This window comes from Dermacentor albipictus, chromosome 2 (genome assembly GCF_038994185.2).
Source record: "Dermacentor albipictus isolate Rhodes 1998 colony chromosome 2, USDA_Dalb.pri_finalv2, whole genome shotgun sequence".
In the NCBI taxonomy this organism is placed as follows: Eukaryota; Metazoa; Arthropoda; class Arachnida; order Ixodida; family Ixodidae; genus Dermacentor; species Dermacentor albipictus.
This window is the reverse complement of record NC_091822.1, coordinates 141,073,316-141,089,721: the sequence shown is the minus strand read 5'-3', so window position 1 is coordinate 141,089,721 and position 16,406 is coordinate 141,073,316. Positions and strand designations below refer to the sequence as shown.

Genomic DNA, 16,406 nt, shown 5'->3' with positions numbered 1-16,406 from the left:
TTATCATCACACACACACACGAACACACACACACACACACACACCAGCATGCCGCCGCCTGCGGAGGGTACAGGGGAGAGGGAGGGGCAGGGGGTGGGGGGGAAGACTTAATCGCCGGGCCGACGCCGCCAAAACAGCCGCCCTCCGGCACGCACGTACAGCCGGCGGACGCGCACGCCCCCCCCCCCCCCCCCCCCCCCCGCCCGCATGCAATGTCCACTTTCCTTTCGCGTCGGCCGCTAATAACCGTTTTCAGAGGCGCTTCGAAATCGCTCGCGCCACCGCCAAAGCAGCAGCAGCAGCAGCAGCAGCCCCAGAGGTCGGCTCGGCGGGGGGAGGGAGCACGCGAAACCCAACGAACCGTTCATCCATCAAGCGTGACTTGCAAACGCTGCCCTGCCCCCGGCCCCACTCCTCGCCGCTTTAGCACCCCGCGGACACGCTTCCCCCCCCCCCCCGCCCCCCCAGCCCAACTGGCAACGCTCGGCGGGGCCATTAAAAGCGCCGGCCAGCGGGCGCGGTGCGTGACCGCATGGTCCGCGGCCCACCGCTCTCTCCTCAGCTGCCGAGCTCGGCGGCGGCGGCGGCCCCCGCACGCACCCACGCACACGACCGCGTCCACGCCGTGTGATGCGGCGTGCCTACAATGGCCAGCGCTTCTTTCCGCGTACAACCACCACCACCCCCACGGACCCTTAATCGCGCTCCCCTTCGCGAAGGTGTGCGGGACGGTGTGGTCGTGCAAGCGCACGCCCGCCGTGCACGCGCGCGTTGCAACGCCGGAGAAATAAATGCGGCACGCGGTTTTGCCGCACCAGCATCGCACGCCGGTCGGAGCAGCGCCAAGCCGATCCCCGCATGCGTCTCGACATTGCCGCGTCCCCTCGCGTATGCCGAAGATGCGGCAGGATATAAGTGATCTCAGTCGTTCAAGGTGGCTCGACCGAAGGCAGCCCCGAAAACTGCCAATTCTACGTGCGCGTGCTTTAATGTCTGTGCACGGGGCAAATGCAATTTAATGTTTAGTTTAATGCACAGTTATGCTGGCGTCTTTGTATAGATTACATCCCCAGCAAGGCCTCCAGATTGCTGGGTTTCCTTCGCAGAAATGCCAAGACTTTGCAGCTTACCGCTAAAGAGCGCTTGCATAAAACTGACATTCGACCAGTACTTGAATATGCTTGTCGTGTTCGGGACCCTTGGCTACAGGTAGACATTCATAAGGCTGAAAGGATTCAGAAGTTGGCTGTGCGATTTGTTCGTGCAAATTATACCCGCTATTTTAGTGTTTCCAGCGCAGAGGCTGACCTTGTATGGGAGCCACTTCAGCAGCGAAGAAAATCCCAGTGAAGTCGGCGTCGTTTGTGCGGACAGCTGCATGCAATTGTCGCGCGGGGTGGTCAAAGGAGACGAGTGGTTCGACACCAAGACGGCGGCGACTTATAGCATCGTGGGTGGGGGACCCTCGGGCTACGAAGAGCGCGTAGGAGGGGTGACTGTGTGTCGGGCTTCCGCCACCCGGTTCGCGGAAGCAATGCCCTGGCCTTGAAGTCAGCCCCTCGTCGCTTAACCGCACTGTGCCGAGACATTCGCAAGCTGTCCAGATGCCCGAACAGAACGCGGAAGTGCTTTCTTCGGGAAGTGTGTTTTTTTGCGAGGTTGTAGGACAAAAGGGGACTCGTTGCACTGCAAGGGATTGGTGGCAACGACCTGGACGTATTGGAACTCCCGATAGTGTCACCTTGGAGCCCCGTTGTGTGCACACTGCGCGCACCGCAGTGTGATTGGACGAACGATGGGGCGAGGGGGTTGCTGGGAATGCTTTTAGGTGCGTGCGGGGCCGTTGGTGGGGATTCGGTGGAGATTCGGCAGAGAAAGAAGACCAAAATTCTAACATGTTACTCGTAGTGATGTCCGTGTAAATACTTTCCTTTCTATCGCTTGCATATTCTATCTTAATAAACAGTTAACCCCATTGCAATCAGCGTCACTGGCTTGCCTACTGTAACGTGACTTCACGACATCCATAATATCTTCAAGTTTCCCTCACTGACATCGAGGCGAACATCAACTATCCCTCAGACTAAAATTTATCCAGAGTATTTTTCATAAAAGACAAGTATCAATCGGGAGCATTATCTGTGCAATCCTGGCTACCTCTGACCGCAACTTGCTCATGCCTATAAAATCAAAGAGATGAAATGCAGAACGAACTTCTTCAGCGTGGCTTTTCCCCCCCCAAAAAAACAATTCGCGAATGGAATAAACTGCCACATGCTATTGCCCCCATTTCCTCCCTTGATGTATATCTTCCTCTTTAAGGAATATGCATTGTAATTAAGAGCTTGTTTATTCTGTGGTTGTAAGAGGCGTCGCTACCTATCTTTGGTTGTGTGGTTGTGTCCTCGTACCTAAACTGTAGTTTATTCAAGATTGTATATTCGGTTGCTTGCTTACTTGCTTTTTTCGTTTTACCTGTTCTTCATCGATGGTGCTAGCAATGTCTAAGCCCCCCCCCCCCCCCCCCTTCATGTACGCTGTAATGCCGCAATACACTGTGGGCATTGTAATAAAGGAATAAAATAATCAATTACGGGACGTCTGAACACGCTCCTTGTTCCAGAATGCGGCCCCCCAAAACCAAAGATGGAACAACGCGGATATCACGCCGCGTATTCTCTATAAAGCCTTCTCAAATAACGTCCTCTTACCTTTCTTGTTATTTTCAGTCAGTAATTAATAAGTGATAAGTCTTCCAATATAAATACACGACCCGCCACTAAATACCGATGCGTGCAAAACGCTCACACCCACTTAGACAAGTACACGTATCCTTATGTTCTCAGAACTGTTTGCGCTGTTGTTTCCTATCCCGTTTACGGCTTCTACCCAATGTGCGATATTGGCCCAGGAATGCATCGATTATTCCAACTTATAATGAATAAGTTTCTGAATATCTATGGACTGCCACGACTGCCACATCTATGGACTGCCTACGACTGCCACATGACGTTACGTGCGTGCCAACAACCGCAGATGTGTCCCCCCATCGCTCGGATCGCGGCAGGCGAGCGCCCGGCTTTGCTGTCACCACGGGACAACGGCAAACACACACAAAGGAAGATAGCAATGGAGCGTGGACATCCGCTTTTGCACTTTCGTCCCATTTAAATCCACGGGGCCGGACTAGCGCGCTCCTCGAGTGGTCTCCTATTAGCTCTGTTCTCACTCGGCAGAGACCAATCATCCACGCGGACAAAGAGAATTCCAGTGCAACGAAATTGACGTGCAAACGAGCATTCCTCTCTTCTAAGCCCGTGTAGACGCCACCTCTTGCCTTTTACCCAGCGGAACGACTTCTTGAATACTCGGTAAAGTGCAGTTGAATAACAACATCAAGGATTAAATAAAGACGTGTTGACAATCCCTTGCATTTACAACGGCCCGCTACAGAGAGAGCACTGGCTCGGGCCGACCTACGTAGAGTTCTATTTTTGTTTTCTCTGAGGCCGAGACCACGATACTCGATAACAGAACCCTCTTTCTATCACCCTGCCAGATTTTTAAGAGCCAAATTCAGCAGCATATCTGGTGTACCAACGATATCTTGATTCTGGGAGTGTCGGTTCGTATTGAGATAGTGTGCATATATTCACAGCACTATAAGGACGAGGACAATAGCAACACATATACGGGAGGACGGGCGCTGACATCATGCGACAGCCCTGTTGTATACGTGTTCTTTTCGTCCTCGTCCTTGTAGTGCCACGTTATGTGGGCACATCTACCACCCGTATAAAAAAAAGACGTCCTACACTTTATATCTGTCAAGATTTATTATAGCGCATCCAGATGTGGCACGAGAAAAACGCGACGCAGTAATGAATCTTCATTTCGTATTTGCGTAGACCCGCGCATGCCAGACGGAGGCCAGCTGGAGGAAAGGAGCGGAAAATCAGGCGACCGCGCCAAGACACTGGGACCTCGCACCGGCAATTCCCGAACATTTCTTTTTTATTTTATTCGCACCTGCGGCTCCGAGAAGAGCGGCGACGGCTGCGATAGCGTCCGAGTTGACGTCGCGACGCTCGCGATGTTGCGCACCGACGCAGCTGGGGCGACACAATGCGCCGCGCGCGCGACAACTGCCAAAGCTACAGGCTGGCGGCAAACGCACGGCGAGTTCGGTCGGCGAGACGGGCGCGCTTGGCTCGCTGCTGCATCACGTCTCGCGCATAAACCACGGCCAAGAGCCGCACGGCGCGTCGAGCGACCACTTTCGGAAAGAGCAATGACACCGGCGTACGTCCCCAACACCACGAACGACGACGTGCGGTTGCCATCGAGCAACTACACCGCACACGAAGCGTGTCGACGCCGCCCCTGCTAGCCCCCCCCCCCCCCGCAAGGTTAACGGACAGAGCAGCAACAAACCTGTCGAGGGGGACCCTCGCGCGAACCCCGAATGACTTTAAGCGGCCATCGCGCTAACGTTTAGGGACGCGGCTGACTCGCAAACAACCTCGTTAGCCACAACTGCCGCGAAACTACGGGCCCGCGTAAACAAGTGGGACGCGAAAGTGCTCCCAGCAAGCGACGTTCGGGGCGGATGCCGATTCAAGAGGACGAAGCCCTCCTGTCGCCTATTATAGTGTTTACATGAAAATCAATCGTGTAGCATTATGCCTCGAAAGCTCCGCGGTGTCGGACAGTCGATGTCCTCGCTGCGATGTCCAAGGGACTGCGCATTCATAAACGGCGACAACACTGAGCCCACGATCTACGGACGCATAAGTGCACCGCCTACCCCGGCTTACGTACGACCTACAAAACGCAGACAGCTTCGCGAGACAATCGCTTTAACCAACACGAGCAGATGCGCGCAGCTAAGCCGCAGACCGCGCAAAGCAAGAAGACAATGACGCAGCAGGCGACACAGCGGAACACACAGACAGCTTACCTCGCCGACACGCTGTGCAAAGGATCAGCTCGGCGGCGGCGACTCGACACAACTGCGGCGCCATTTTGATCGCCGCCGTACAACGCGCCCGCGTCTTTTTTTATCCCCTGTTTTGCGCCGCGAGAGATCCGCGCGGTAACGACCCATTTACGAGCCAAGTGCCGCGAGGCGGCCCCCATTCCATGCACACTCACACACACACGCACTAACTAGCGCAGTCCGTGCGGCTCTGTCCAGCAGCCCGCACGAAAAGAAAGCCGGCACCCCACCCCGACCCCTCACACACTGCCATCGTTACAACCACATATCTTCCTAATACGGCCGAGACACGCAAAGACGTGTTCCCCTCTCATTCTAATGCCGCCTGGCTCGCTCCCGTCTTTCGGCCTTCCCGCGCGCTGATGGCTCCCTAATACTGTGCAACGTTCTACAACGTCGCGCAGTAGTACTCGACCAGCCAACGACAAATCAAAGCAGTTCGGAATGCTTCGAGCCTAAGATAGGCCGCTTCGGCGGCATAGTGGCCATTTCTCTTAGACGACTCGCACCATTTTCCCACCTCACTCAAAGCGGTTGTGTTCAGGACGGGGCTTCCTATGGAATTTAGTATGTCCAACGCAACAAGATGAGAAAAAAAAATATCAGCAACGGACCGCCATAACTGGTCCCTTTTATAGCGCTGAGTACCTTGGGGGGACATCTTCACTGCGTGAGCTGCTGCTGCACGAAACCGGACGGCGAATAAAACCGGAATAGAGGTAAACGCGAGGCAGGGACGACTCTCTCCGCCTCCTCTCTTTTTTACGAGCTCGTAAAAGCAGGCAACATCTAAGCGATGGACACACGCACGAAAGCGGGTAGTGCGCCACTCTCGGGAAAATTCAGTGGGTGAGAGGGAAAGGCAATAAAATGAAAAAAAAGAAAGCTATCCGAAGGAACAATGTGCAAGGAGAGAGAGGGGGTGACGGCGTCACCGTCACTCAGGCGACTAAAGAAAGCTCCCACACTCAGGCCGTGCACGGGCTTTTCCCCCTAGACGCTCCCACTGAGTAGCTGCCGCAAAACACCGGCTATGTGTATACGTGCGTGCGTGTATATGCTGAGTGTGCGCAGGCCATAGAATCCCAGCGATCGAGCCTCCAGTAATGGTCGTACTTCCTAAACTGCCATCCGATAGTCGTCGCTGCCCACCCTGCTATCGGCGAGAGGGGATAAATAGGTGCTCCTCTCCCCCCCCCATCCTCTTAAGGCCTCCCGCGGTATTTACACTACCAAGTTAGAAGCCGCACGGCAAACTCTCCGCGTAATGAACGTCGTTCCGTACACGCCGATCATTTAATGGTGGAAACGCGCGCCATCTTTTTCTCGCATCTCCCTCTCCTTCTAGCTCGCGGGTGGGCTGGAAACTGCAGTTTGGCCACTTGCGACAGGCGCGGCGCGAGAAGTATATAGCCTAACGACATGCATGCCCTATTAGCCCCGAGAATTAGGAGTGGCGCCCTCTCGCGTGTGACGTCACGGCCAGGACGCCGCTCGCTCCGTCTCGCTCGGCGGCCGCGCGCGCTCGTTCCCTTCGTGTATGCTTGAGGCATGGGTGGCTCGTGCCGCACTTATTGAAGGCTATGTCGGCTTCTTTCTGCTGCCATGCCTGAACCACAGTTCCTTCTCCTAAAGCACGTGAGTCAATAAAATTTGGGGCTTGGATATCGCAAGCTATGTAGCGTTGAACGGGGCTACTGGTTTTACAATGCATATATGCGCCGTGTCTGTCCATAAATCTTGCGTAAAAAATGTCTGCAAATTCAATACGTGAAGCTGTGTACGATGCTTGACTAAACACTTAACATTCCCTTAGAATTTAGCTATGAGAGACATTGCATTTTACATGAAGAAAAATCTTGGTAATTGGCGTCAGCATGTTACCCGTGTTGAAAGACATTGCCCAGCGAAGCTGTCATCATGATTCTTATTACTCTGGTAAGTTGTCCTAGCCAAATATGGCCATTTATTAATACGTAAAAGAAAGAGTTAGGCGCCTATCTTTTATGAAAAAGTTTGCTGCTAGTTTCACCCCTCTCTGAAACAGGTCTCCAAAAAACGAATCGCTCTTGGCTGCTAACACCACGGCGCGTCATGTAGAGTATTTACATAGTTAATTCACAAATACCATAGTAGCAATCACCTGAGAGAAAAGTTCCGTTGTTAAGATCGAGAGCCAATCAATTGCAAGCGATGAAATGTTTCATAGTGGCCCTCAGTAGCCTTTATCGACAATATGGCACACCCATCACGCAACGGTAGCAACCGACTGTCGGTATGGCGATGCACGCTTTGTTCGTGAAACCGATCAGTTCACTACAATTTCGAATTGAAACCATAAAGCATGTTTTTACAGCTTCAATTGGAATGGCTAAAATATTCTCGAGCTACTACAGCGCAGCTTAGATTGCCCAGAAAAGCAAAATTCAAGCACTTTCCGTCTCACCATGTCTCGATCCAGCGTTGTTTAATTGTGCAAACGGAGAACTATTCGCTTCGTCGGTACATAAAAGAGAACCTCGCCCTACTGCAGGCAAAATAAAGTTTGCTCCAATCCAATCGCAAACATTCATAAAGAAAACACCACAAGACTTGCATATATATTCACTTGATTTTTGGCCTTCCACAGGGGAATTATATCTTCAATATGTCCCATACTACTAATGATTGACGCTTCGACTTCTTTCTGGCTGCAGCATGCGGTCCAACAGGCATATTTCACTAAAAAATTTAGGCCGAGCAGCCTGTGTCAGTTCGCCAAACAAATTCGTCATGTATATTCCTCAAGTAACAAGCACCAGTAAATTTCTCAAGTGAGTTGAACGTGTAGCACAGAAAAGGGAATATATATTGGTACATTCCATTTTGTATTCTGTAAATAGACGTAAGCCTTCATTAGCTTTACTTCAAATTGCCGCCGCTTAAAATAAACACGTGAAGAACCGCCTAGTTTTAAGAAGCAGTCAAAGAAGCAAGTTGTACTTGTAGAACCTAACTGCAGTATTAGTTAAGTCCTCGTGTTACCGCTGAGCGTTTCTGTGAAGAAACGCAAAAATTCGATATTACACCATGAACTACTCGTCGTAAGCAAACCAGTTTTAGCGGATTGTAACTGTTGTAGAAGTCATATATAGCCAGCGTCTGTGATATATGCACCGCTGCAGGTATGGTATCATAACTGGATTCTTATTTTCTATATTTTTGCGGTTGTCGATTGAAAAACCCGCAATGGGCTGGTCTGCGCTCCTTTGGCTGGCACTGTAGCGTTTCCTTTGAGAGCTGCATTGTCTAAGAAATAAGCTCTTTGAATAAATTTCCGCAAATGAAGACGTCGCAAAAATATATTTGAGACGACCGCCATAAGTCTACAAGCAAAGAGAACGAGGGCGCGCAAACGAAAACACCGCCGAAAGCGCCCGGACACCGCTCGAACTGTAGCAGACGACAGGCGCGAGTCCTTGCCCTGACGTCACGCGAGCGGCGCTCGCAGCGCCCCTGTAGTTCGTTCTCGGGGCTAATACACTGCGACAGTAAAAAACTGCTGCTAGGGTGAGCCAGATATTCCCCCGTGATACAATCCACGACGCCGGTTACTGCGAAAATTACACAATAGCCGCGTGATAACATTAAGACGCGTGGCACGGCGATATAAGGGTTGACTGCGCAATGACGCAGGAACAGTTTTGTGCGCTTTTTGACGGCGATTTCGACATGTAGTCGGTGCTACAGGCGGTTCCTCGTAGCTATAGTTTGCCACGTTTCGCTATATGACCGGCTATATCAATGTCAGCTCGCGAAATTAACAAAAATGGAGAGAGATAACAAAGTATCAATAGAGACTTTTAGCGTGTCTGCTATTCCGGCAAACCGGGGCGGTTTGGGTGGATTACCGGATGGTCGGGGGCGTAAACGTGAGCAGCCAGATTGGTGGCTCCAGCTGGTGGTGCAAGGCTCAACCACCTAAACACAGAGCCGATTACTATATTCTTCTTAGCTGGGGCGTAAGTTTTCGAGAGCGGTGTAATTGTGAACACAATTACGCCGCTGCCGAAAATTTGCACCAGCAGCGAAGCAGAATAAAGTAGGTTGCTGCAATTTTAGCTCTGTGTTTGTCTGATTGAGCTCTACAACACCAGGCGGCTGCACCGCTGCGGCCGCTCGCGTTCACGCTCCCGACCATCCGGTAATCCGCCAAAACCGCCCCGGTTTGCCGGAATAGCTGACACGCTAAAAGTCTCTAATAAAACAAGTGTAATAAAAAGAAAATCCGCGAAAAAGATTATGAAGACCCATGGATCGACGCACAACATATACGTGGTACAACCCGTAGTCGATATGCGAGCACGAGAAGTACTCTGCACTGTGTGTGTGCGTGTGTGGTTAAAAGGAGAACACAAACATGAAAAAAAAAATTCGACAGTTACGACAGCAAACTATTCTCTCAAACGTCACTTCAAATAAGCGTTGCGACGCGTTTGGAAGTGTGGAAGAACAATTAGCCCACAACAAGCAGCAACTGATGGTGCATGGACTAGCAGTTGAGGCCGTATGCACACTACACCCAAAAGGCATGCAGAAAAAGAGTGATAGATAGATAGATAGATAGATAGATAGATAGATAGATAGATAGATAGATAGATAGATAGATAGATAGATAGATTAAAGACAGGAAAGGCAGGGAGGACAACGAGAAGGCCTTCTGGTTTGCCATGCCCTGCGGTAAGGATAAAGAGAGGAATAGAAAGAAGGTGAACACTACGTGCACGCAGGAGGACGCGCGGAGTTCCACAAGCGACCAAGTTCGTGTAATCAAGTTCGTGTTTCCTGTAATAGCCCGATGAGGGCTGACAGTATCAATAAATGAATGAATGAATGAATGAAGAACACTCACTTGGATGGTGAGCTGGTCCGGAGAAGAGATCAGATCCTGCGTCGGACGCCTGTAAAGAGAAACACACCGGTTATAGAGACACGCGTGAACACGGGACTAAAATACAGAATTACGGATACCACACAGAACGCACGACACGCTGCCTCGATCTGTCGCGCTACCTACACACTGCGGCATACAATTCATTCGCGAGAGGGGCCTCACGGTACAACCGGGTCGTGCGAGACATCAAAACGGCTCCATGGATGGGCAGGACCACATGAACTGGCGCTCTCTGTCGTGCGGCCTGGGAGCTCTAACAAAGCGCTCATTTTGATGATACATACTCGGGCACAGTTTTTTTTTTTTCGCAAAGCCCATTACACCGGTTGCTGCAGCAACGCTGCGGACGTCTCCTGTAATAACGATTGCGCGCGCTATATCCGAGTTATTCGCATTCATAATGGCGTTTCTGAAATATTTTTTTCTTTTTCGCTTAAGCGCCGAACCGGCTACTAACGTTAAACTAATCGCACAGGGATCTCGTATACAGCTTATTCTGCTGACCGCCCAGCCGCGTTTGGCGAAGGCCAATTTCTTGCTCTGAGCACCGACGTGTACATTGATTGCGGCCAGGCGCTGTGACATGTTTCGAGGGGCCCATATATGTCGTTCCCCCGCTGTCGGTGAGACGATATTAAACTATTATTCATTGCTCGCTAACCGGGAAAGCATAAACCTCGAACGTCGGCATTATTATACGTCTCCAACATAACATCCGCTCGCTATACGTTATACGCCAATTCGAATAGGCTGGGAATTTATGCGACATGAATAAATCATTACCGTCGCCGGGAAACGCAGGCAGCAACGCTGTAAACTCGACTGGGGCACTGACTTCGAATGCGCAGGGAATAGGCGGCGGTGAGGCGGCTTTGCTTTTGAAATGCGCACGAGGACGCGACGGTAAGCGGTGATCCAGCATGAGGGAAACAACACCGAGCTCCATCGATTTTTTTTTTTAATAAGGTCTCTGTTTTTGTAAAGGGTCGTTGCTATCGCGTGCGGACAGCTAAACCCCTACACACGAAGAAGGTGAGCAGCACGGCCGGCGCACGGCCGTCACATTGCAAGGGCTATTAGAGAATATTACATTAGGGGGACACAGGCGTTGGGGCCCCCTAATCTAAATAAAACTACTGTCTACGCCGAAGTTGGAGAATTCAAAGAGTGCTTTCTGTGTTCTAGTGGCACTGCTCGCTTGAGCGTCGCCAAACACTTGCGTTCTGTTGCGTGGACGCCCACAGAGCCCCCCTTAAGTTACGCCTTAATCTCGCCCACAAGCCGCGAAGTTCCAGACAGAGACGGTCTGGTTCGTGATCTACAGAAAAAACTATCTTTTCTTAACTTTTTCCCGTACTCGATCACTGCCAAATGAAAAAAAAATAATAATAAACCAAGCACGAGAAAAGCTTTGCAGCGCTAGACATTCCACTCGATCCCCATAAATAATGGGCTGATGTTAACACAAGGGTAGCGTTATATAGCATCAGAGGGACACCCAGCATGCACACACACACACGAACACTTCGGAGGAGCACACCACTCTCGCCGGTAAACTCCGCTCATTTCTGCCGGAGTTTGCTTCGTGTTACAAAGAAAGGCCACATTTTTTTCGCAATCGTCTACAAGCTGTAACATCATTATAATCCTTGCTCGCGCATATTCATTCCTCCATTCTTGTTTACAATAATTTAACCCCATTCCCCACTCCCTATATGCAGAGTATATCATGCCAGCGGTAATACGCAACACCATGAAAAAAAGACCGCCTTCCAAGAGATGGCATCTACCACCCTCCTTTCTATGCGTTATTTTCAATCGTTATGGACGAGACGCCGGCACATGCCGCGCTCTGCGTCACGCCGACAACAATCTTGACATCCAACGCTATCACAAGCCCACTTCCAAGTAAAGGGTGCGGGAAGACCGAAGGTCTCTCTCGCAGGAATTTCCAATCACCCCTGTCCTTCGGAACCCGCTGTGTAAGCCTACAAATACACTAATGGCGAAACGCCATGAGGACGTTGAAACAATATGTCATTTCGCCGCGCAACGCACAAATTTCGTTACGCGGCAATTAACATCCGCAAAGCGTCGAGCCGGAGCAAGCAATGCATCACGGCGCACACCGAATCGCGCAAACTCGGACAAGATTTATCAGCGCAGCAACCGCGTACAAATTCTTCTCCATTCCCGTCGCGGCGTCATACCGACGCGGCCCAACCCCTCCCGGCCGAACAAGCAAATTCGTCAGAAGCGAACTAAACCAGCGCGACGGAAAGGCCAACGCCCATAGCACGCGTATATATATATATATATATATATATATATATATATATATATATATATATATATATATATATATATATATATATACACACACAGACAGCAGCATGATATCAGTCGCGCAAACTATATGGTGGAGGCCGGGTCTGCGAAACAAAATCGCTCGACCCAAATAACGCGCGCGCAAACTTAGCGCGCAATTGGAGCGCACTCGTCGACGAACGGGAGAGATATAAGAGGCAATTAATGAGATTCCTGCCGACTAATTATGCACGGGGCGACACGGAAATCTATAGTCCACTCACTTGCAGCGCAGTGTCGTGAACAACAACAACAACAAAAACAACAACAACAACTATAATAATAATAATAATAATAATAATAATAATAAAGTAAAAAGACGAACGAACGATGCCAGATTCCTCCGATACGAAAGTGGTTAGCCGGGCCCAACCTATTACGAAGAGCGAAAACTGCACCGCGAGTGCCACATCATCGCCCCGACGATGCCGACCGACAAGTGCAGCTGAAATGGGCAAGCACTTATCCGACCAATGTCGCCAGTCGTGCGCCAACCCGTAATTCAATGCAGCAACGTTGCTGTCAGCGGAACCCGTTAAAGCTCCGGGACCAGCTGGCGTCGCTATCTCGATCGCGCAGCTGCAGTTCCGGATAAAGAGGGACGCAGACAAATAATAATGACAGAACAGCGAATACAGAGAGAGCTGGTTGGCTGGGCTCCACTTGGCCCTGCCGTGTTCGACGGAGGTTTAAAAAAAAAACAAAAAAAACGGGAGGCTCTTTATGTATAGCGGAAGCGGAGTAAAGAATATTAAAAGGAAAATGATGGAGTGATACTCAGCGGGCGAAAAACACAAATAACAAAAGACACGATCAAATGAGGCAGCTCATGACACACAGACTGAATTTATTAAGTATGAAAAAAAGAAACGTCGCGCGTGGCACAGGCAAACACATTTTCATGATTGCACAAACGTACATTATATATATATATATATATATATATATATATATATATATATATATATATATATATATATATATATATATATATATATATATGAAGCTATAAAGCTATAGTGCACCACATGCGACTTCAGCTGCTTCAGCCCGCTCGTTTCACGACGCGAGGCTTTGTTTTCCTGCGCATCTTGTCGTACCGCGACATTGCCAAATGAAATGAAGTGAGGCCGCCTATACGCTCGGTCGAGTCGGTTCATTTCAAAGGAAAATGAATGCGCTTCGCATTGTCTCCAACCCCATCGAACGGAATGAGCAGCTCCTGACAACGTGGGTGCTCTTTTCAAAAGTCAGACACCCGTGAAGTTCCGAGCTCTGTTCTCGCGCTAAAGTCCTCACCGAAGCGACTCCACTAAAGAGAAAGATCTGGAAAAAAAAATAAAGAAGTAATGAATGAAAAAACAGCTGCGGCGGAGTCGCCTGGAACACGTACGTGCTATTTAAAACACCAAAGCCAACCTAAAGGTCGCGGTGAGCGAGCTTGGAGTTCACTATCGGGTAAAAAAAAAAATACGCGACCATATAGCGACGCGCAGGAAAAAGTCACAAATGACTGGCTGCCAGGTGAGTCAGCGATATGACTCAGAACAGCGCGTAAAGCAGTTCAATCGCACGCTGCGCGGGATGCAGCGGCTCGTAACCGCCGCACGAACCACAACCGCGCAATAACATCACCCGCGTTCGAGAAACGGCGAGCACAACAGAACGCGCGAGTGATCGTCCACGCGGTTTTCAACTTGTATTTCTCTTCTCTGCATACCCGAGCAAAGTACTCCACCGCACACAATGTCGGGCTAGGTGCCCGCGGTGTAGAGGACGACCAAACCTTTCCCACATTTCGTGGACGTGCGAAAGAATGGCCGACAGTGTGAGCTATTCAACCTAACACAAACCAACAACAATCACTTGCGGAGCAGTGGGAGGCATACAGATCGCCAGCTCGGGCCTGGGGGTGCAGAAGGACAATCCTCTACCAAGCCCAGCGGGCAGCCAAGGACAATGGAGCCCTAGCTGGACTAAGGGGGGCAGCACACATCACTCTTTTACCCCCTTTCCCTATCTTAACCAAGCTTACAACTACTACTACATATGTATGTCGCAGCAGACATTTGCGACAAGACGCTTCGCAGCTGCACCAACCCCGGCAGCAATCGGCCATCGTCGTTTAAAAGCCGCACCGCCGCAGGTGCAGGGAAAGAGGACGGGTCTCCTCCAATGCGAGGCCGGCACCAAAACGCGAGGAGGGGGCGGCAGCAGCGCCCCCATTTGCTACGCACGCCGCCGCATGCAGCACAGCATGGACACACGGCGGCGTGGCGTGTCAAGGCTTGCACATGCGCGTGTAGCAATGCATACGTATCTGTCTTCGAATCGTGAAACAGCGAGGCCCGCGAGCAGTACAGACGCGATACGCTTTATCGTCGATAGCAGATGAGAGAGAGAGAGAGAGCAACAAAAGTGCGCGCATCGATCATCGGGGCACGTGGACTGTCAAGGAGCGCGTCGAGTGGATGCGATACACGCAAGGGGATCGATCAGCTACATTGTGGCGCGAGCTGGGCAGAACAGACCCGCGGTTAGTCGTTTTCTTTTTTTTGTTTTGCCCACATAGGATACAACATTAATATATGCCCACACACAAAAAAGTGCAACGAGAGCTTCGTACAAACATGCGAACAGTATGTCCACAAATGTACGCGTCGACGAATAATAGCGGGCAATATCGACAGTGCGGAGCAATCAATTATGGAAATGTGAATGCTTTACTTTCATCCATTTTTTTTTAGCGGATATCCAAATCGCGCAGGGGAAAAAAAAAAAGAAGAGAAGGAGGTCGACGGTCTATCGCAGCGGAGATTTCTAACAGCTCACTGCGCAGCGTTTTGACGGGGAAACAACCCACGAGAGAATTAACGAATCGCCAGCGGCGCCGATAATTTTCCTGGGGCGCCTAAAACGCGTACCCCCACGTTGGGGAGGAATCGGCGGAGGGAAAAACAATAAAGATAAATGGTAGAAGGCGCGTATTTAAGAAGCGCGAGGAAGGCAAGGCACACACGAAAGAGAGAGAGGGGGAGGAGTGGAAGAGGAGGAAAAGAAAAGAAACCGCGCCAGGAACGAGGCCAGACAGGCGCCCGCAAGATCATTTACATACCGACGACAACCGAGATCAAATCGCTCGTTACACGCGCAATTTCTCTCTCTCTATCTCCCCCCTTATTTCCCTATCTCGCTGTCCTCTACGTCTTCTTCTGGCTAGCTACTTTCTTCGCCGCACTTAACTGCAGCCACGCACGCAACGATTATTTTAATGGCATAAGAGGCCTGCTGATACGCGCGCTCTTTTTTTTCCCCCTTTTCCCATCTCCATTCTCGACATGCCCAGAAGCAAGTAAGCGCGCGGGTCATTACTTGCAAAAAACAGCGAGAGCACGCACGCAGAAAAAAGAAGAAAGGAAGGAAGAAAAAGAGGAAAGCAAGAAAGCGAAAAAAAAAAGGAAGGTGGAGGAGGGGGGGGGGGGGGGGGCGTACGCACGCAAACGTCGTCGAGTCGAATCACCGATGACACGCAAGAAAGACATTTACAAGCACAACGCAACAACAATGTAACCCCCCCCCCCCCCCCGCACAACAATGGGTATCTAACGTCGCACGCGCGCCCCCTTTACAGCAGCGTGCGGCAACTGCGCCTCACTCTCTCTCTCAGCCTGTGATGCGGGCGCGTGGCACCGCGATCGGAAGAAATGTTCGACCCATTATTTGGCCACGTGGCGTCGTGCATGCGCGATCGTTCCGCGGCCGCCCATTGTGTAACGCTTCGCTTTGCACCGTTCCTACAGACACATCGTGGCGGCCACCTTCCTCACCGGAAAACGATGGGGGGGGGGGGGGGGGGGGGGGGGGGGGGCTTGTCTTCGCGACAGGCGCGTGTTAGCTGCGTACAAGAGCCCTAACGACGTTTTGCCACGGTATACACACGCCTCCCGTCGATGTCGCAAGCAGGCAAACGCGCTTTGGTTACAGTAAGGTGGGGGGGGGGGGAATAATGGAGTAACGGTTCGTAGGAGCGATTGCGTTTGTCCTGACGTGCGGATCGCGCGGGGGGGAGGGAAGCGAATTCGGAAGAACACATAAACGTGACGACCA

General features: G+C 51.0%; 1 protein-coding gene across 5 annotated transcripts in view; it reads right to left on the bottom strand.

Moving 5' to 3' along the window:
- Positions 1-16,406, bottom strand: part of LOC139056115 (autism susceptibility gene 2 protein-like) — a 444,462-nt gene that overhangs the window by 30,643 nt on the left and 397,413 nt on the right. For all 5 annotated transcript variants that reach the window (XM_070534006.1, XM_070534008.1, XM_070534007.1 and 2 more), the window contains one exon: positions 9,891-9,939. In XM_070534006.1, coding sequence (XP_070390107.1) covers positions 9,891-9,939 — 49 coding nt within the window. The remainder of the gene's footprint in view (positions 1-9,890; positions 9,940-16,406) is intronic.